Raw genomic sequence first — 3,007 nt, 5'->3', positions numbered from 1 at the left:
ATCAGACTTTTATACAGTAAGATAATAAGCTAATACATATTCTGTAACCTAAGCAAGTTATTGGTTACCTTGTACATGTCAGCTCCACCTTTGTGTTTACATTCCTTAAAAGTCAGATTTTCTCCTTCTCATGATGTTTCTAATCCCTGCATCTCTGCTCAAGGATATATAGCTCATTAGCTGAGTTCATAATTTTCAAAACTCTTCAGCTACCGGGAACTGGTCAAGATGATCTCTGGTAATATTCCTCAACACCAGCCCATTCCCTGGGAAACAAAAGTCACCAGCCCCGGTTCCTGATGGCAGATTGTAGGACTCCAGTGGCACTACGAAACCAGCCTGGGTCTGGGAGGCATCCTGCGTATCGCAGATTTTCAGGAGTCAGCCGGCCACTCCGGGCCACAGGCCCCCAAACATAAACTCCGGCCCTTTCAAGAGGGATCTCAACCCCAGCTCTGTCCGAGAGCTTGACTCTATTCTGTTCTTAATAAAATGTCCATGGAAATGAGTAAAAAATCGTGTCTTCAAAATAGAGGAGGAGAAAAACAAACTTCCCAGAGTAAGAAATGAGGAATTTCAGCATGGAAACGACGGGATCAGGCTCCCCACATCCCAGTTAAGTGCTCAGAAAAAATCCAGGTGGTGCTTGGCATCCTGGCAGGGAAAGGTTTGAGTGGATCTGGGAGGTAGGATGGCTCCAGGAGGATGCTCCTCGCCCAGGGAAGGATTGATCCAGCCCAAAAGCAGGAGCCGAAGGCAGAGGAATTTCTGAGGAGACTCTGAGCTCTCCCTCCTTATGAAGGAGATGGAGGGACCTGATGGTTTTTCCCACAGGAGAAGCCTCCAAGGTCTCCCATGATCCTGGGTGTGGAGTGTTTTAAGGCACGCAGCTCTTTCTTCCCAGCACTTATTCCAGCATTCCAGTGCTGGGGGGGGTTTAAGGGCAGGAGTGAGGTGTCCTGAGGCTGATTCTTTGGTCCCACAAAATCCTGAGGATCCCAGCACCCACGTGGGGAAAGGTGGGTCAAGGTGGGATCAGAACTGAACCCAGCCAGTGTTCCCCTGAGCCTGGCTGGAAGCTGACCTAGAGAGAGGGAAAAACAGGGGGGGAAAGGGTGTTTAGAGATGGTAAAGGCATCCAGGGAGGAAACTGGGCTGCAAATGGGTCATCCAGGAGCACCCCAAAACTCTCCTGGAGCAGCAGACCCAAACTCAGGGAATTGGCAGCACGGAGGCAGAGCCACTTCTGAACCCCAGAGCTGGGACTGGATGGAGCAGTGCCCCCACCCCAGCGGGGTTTTCCAGCAAAACCAGGCGGTTTTGGGGCACCCACATCCCCCCCAAATCCCTCTCCTGCTCACCCTGAAGCTTTGGCAAAGTCTCCCCAGACATCAGCAGCAGGAGCAGCAGTGGGCTGAGGCCAGGACAACAGGGAGTCTGTCAAAAAGTCGGGAGAGGAAACAGAACAGCAGGAGTGATTTCCCACTCTCATTCCCAGACTCCTCCCTTTGATGGATGAAGCAGCCCCTCAGGAGCTCTGGGTGAGCACAGACCTGTGATGGGGGTTCCTGGGAGCTGGGCAGGCATGGAGAGTGGGGCTGGGCGCTCCCCAGAGCTGGATTTTCCTCCAGGGGGTGGTGGGAGCAAGCTCAGGCCCCCAGGCCCTGCAGGACGTGGCCTGGTGCTCCCCGTCCCTCCTTCTTTTTTCTTCATGTTCTGAAAGGAGAGCAGGAAGTTTGGGTGGGATTGCATTTAAATCCAGAGCCAAAGCGTGAAAACGCTGGAAGCCAAATTGTTTTAATTTGGGAATAAAACCCTGCACTGCTGTGATGTTCCAGTGCTGGTACATCCAAAGGGTTCCCAGCAGGGGTGGATTTTACCCCAGATGCCCCAGGCCTGGTTTTGGCAGCAGGAACTGATTGCACCACAACCCCTGCAAACCCCTGCAGGCAGCGTTATCCCCACGGGCTCTGCCCTAAGCCCATGCCCGGGGATTTTGGGGAGGAGCTGCTGCTTCCTCGTGGCACCCAAAGGAAAAGCTGGAATCAGCTGGGAAAGGCCCTCACAGCGATGTTGAGTTTGATGGTTTGTCCCTCCTTGAAGCCCAGATCCAGTTTGGGTCCCTGCTCCAGGTCCTGGGCCTGCCGGGCCAGCTCACTCTGCTGCCTCACCCACCTGTGGGAATTAAATCCATGGAAAAGGAGACACAGCCTGCCCCAGGCTCCCCCAGACAAATAAATCCTGCTCAGGACCATCCTTCTGTGGCAGCAGCTCTGCAAAGGTGTGAGCTGGGACCTCACCTGAGGGAGCACCCAGGGGATGATTCCCAGCAGCGGCTGCTGGAGCCCCACGGATCCCCCAGTTGGCACCACATCCATCCATCCCTCCCCAAACCCCGAAATTCCAAAACCCCACCATCCCCAGCAGCTGGAGCAGCCCCTCAGGGCAGCCCCTTACAGCTGATACAGGAAGCAGAAGAAGTAAATTAGAGAATCTGGACTGGGAATTTGGATGCCCAGTTTTGGGCTTGGGAAGCCCAGTTTGGGACGCTGCTGATCCAGGCTGGGAAATCCTGGAGAGAGGAAGAGCTGTGAGTTCCCTCCTCTTCCCACCACAGCTGCCCAGCCCAGTTCCCATTTCTCCACCTCTCCTGGAGGAGACCTGCCAAAAACTGAGCTGAGAGGACACAGGGAAAGGCAAAACTCACTTGAAGTGGTCCTGGAGAGCCACGTTGAAGTCAAAGGCATCCCCTCGGTCCACAAAGCCGACCCCAATGAACGCCCGGCGGCCTGGGCAGGGAGGAGGAGATTGGGATGGGAATGAGAATGGGATGGGATGGGCTGGGCTGGGAATGGGGATGGGCTGGGCTGGGAATGGGGATGGGATGGGAATGGGATGGGGATGGGATGGGAATGGGGATGGGGATGGGATGGGAATGGGATGGGAGGGATGGGATGGGATGGGATGGGATGGGATGGGATGGGATGGGGATGGAATGGAGGTGGGG

At 54.9% G+C, this 3,007-nt stretch overlaps 1 protein-coding gene across 1 annotated transcript in view; it reads right to left on the bottom strand.

Moving 5' to 3' along the window:
- Positions 1–14: 14 nt before the first annotated feature.
- The window catches only part of NECAP2 (NECAP endocytosis associated 2), a gene marked incomplete at its 5' end in the record, with an annotated part of 4,011 nt that continues 1,018 nt past the window's right edge, over positions 15–3,007 (bottom strand). The window contains 5 exons of the mRNA XM_005428244.2: positions 15–1,084; positions 1,362–1,437; positions 1,554–1,716; positions 2,067–2,175; positions 2,708–2,789. Of these exons, the coding sequence (XP_005428301.1) occupies positions 1,036–1,084; positions 1,362–1,437; positions 1,554–1,716; positions 2,067–2,175; positions 2,708–2,789 (479 nt within the window). The remainder of the gene's footprint in view (positions 1,085–1,361; positions 1,438–1,553; positions 1,717–2,066; positions 2,176–2,707; positions 2,790–3,007) is intronic.

Source organism: Geospiza fortis, unplaced genomic scaffold (assembly GCF_000277835.1).
Source record: "Geospiza fortis unplaced genomic scaffold, GeoFor_1.0 scaffold4, whole genome shotgun sequence".
NCBI lineage: Eukaryota > Metazoa > Chordata > Aves > Passeriformes > Thraupidae > Geospiza > Geospiza fortis.
This window is presented reverse-complemented; position numbering and strand designations above follow the sequence as displayed.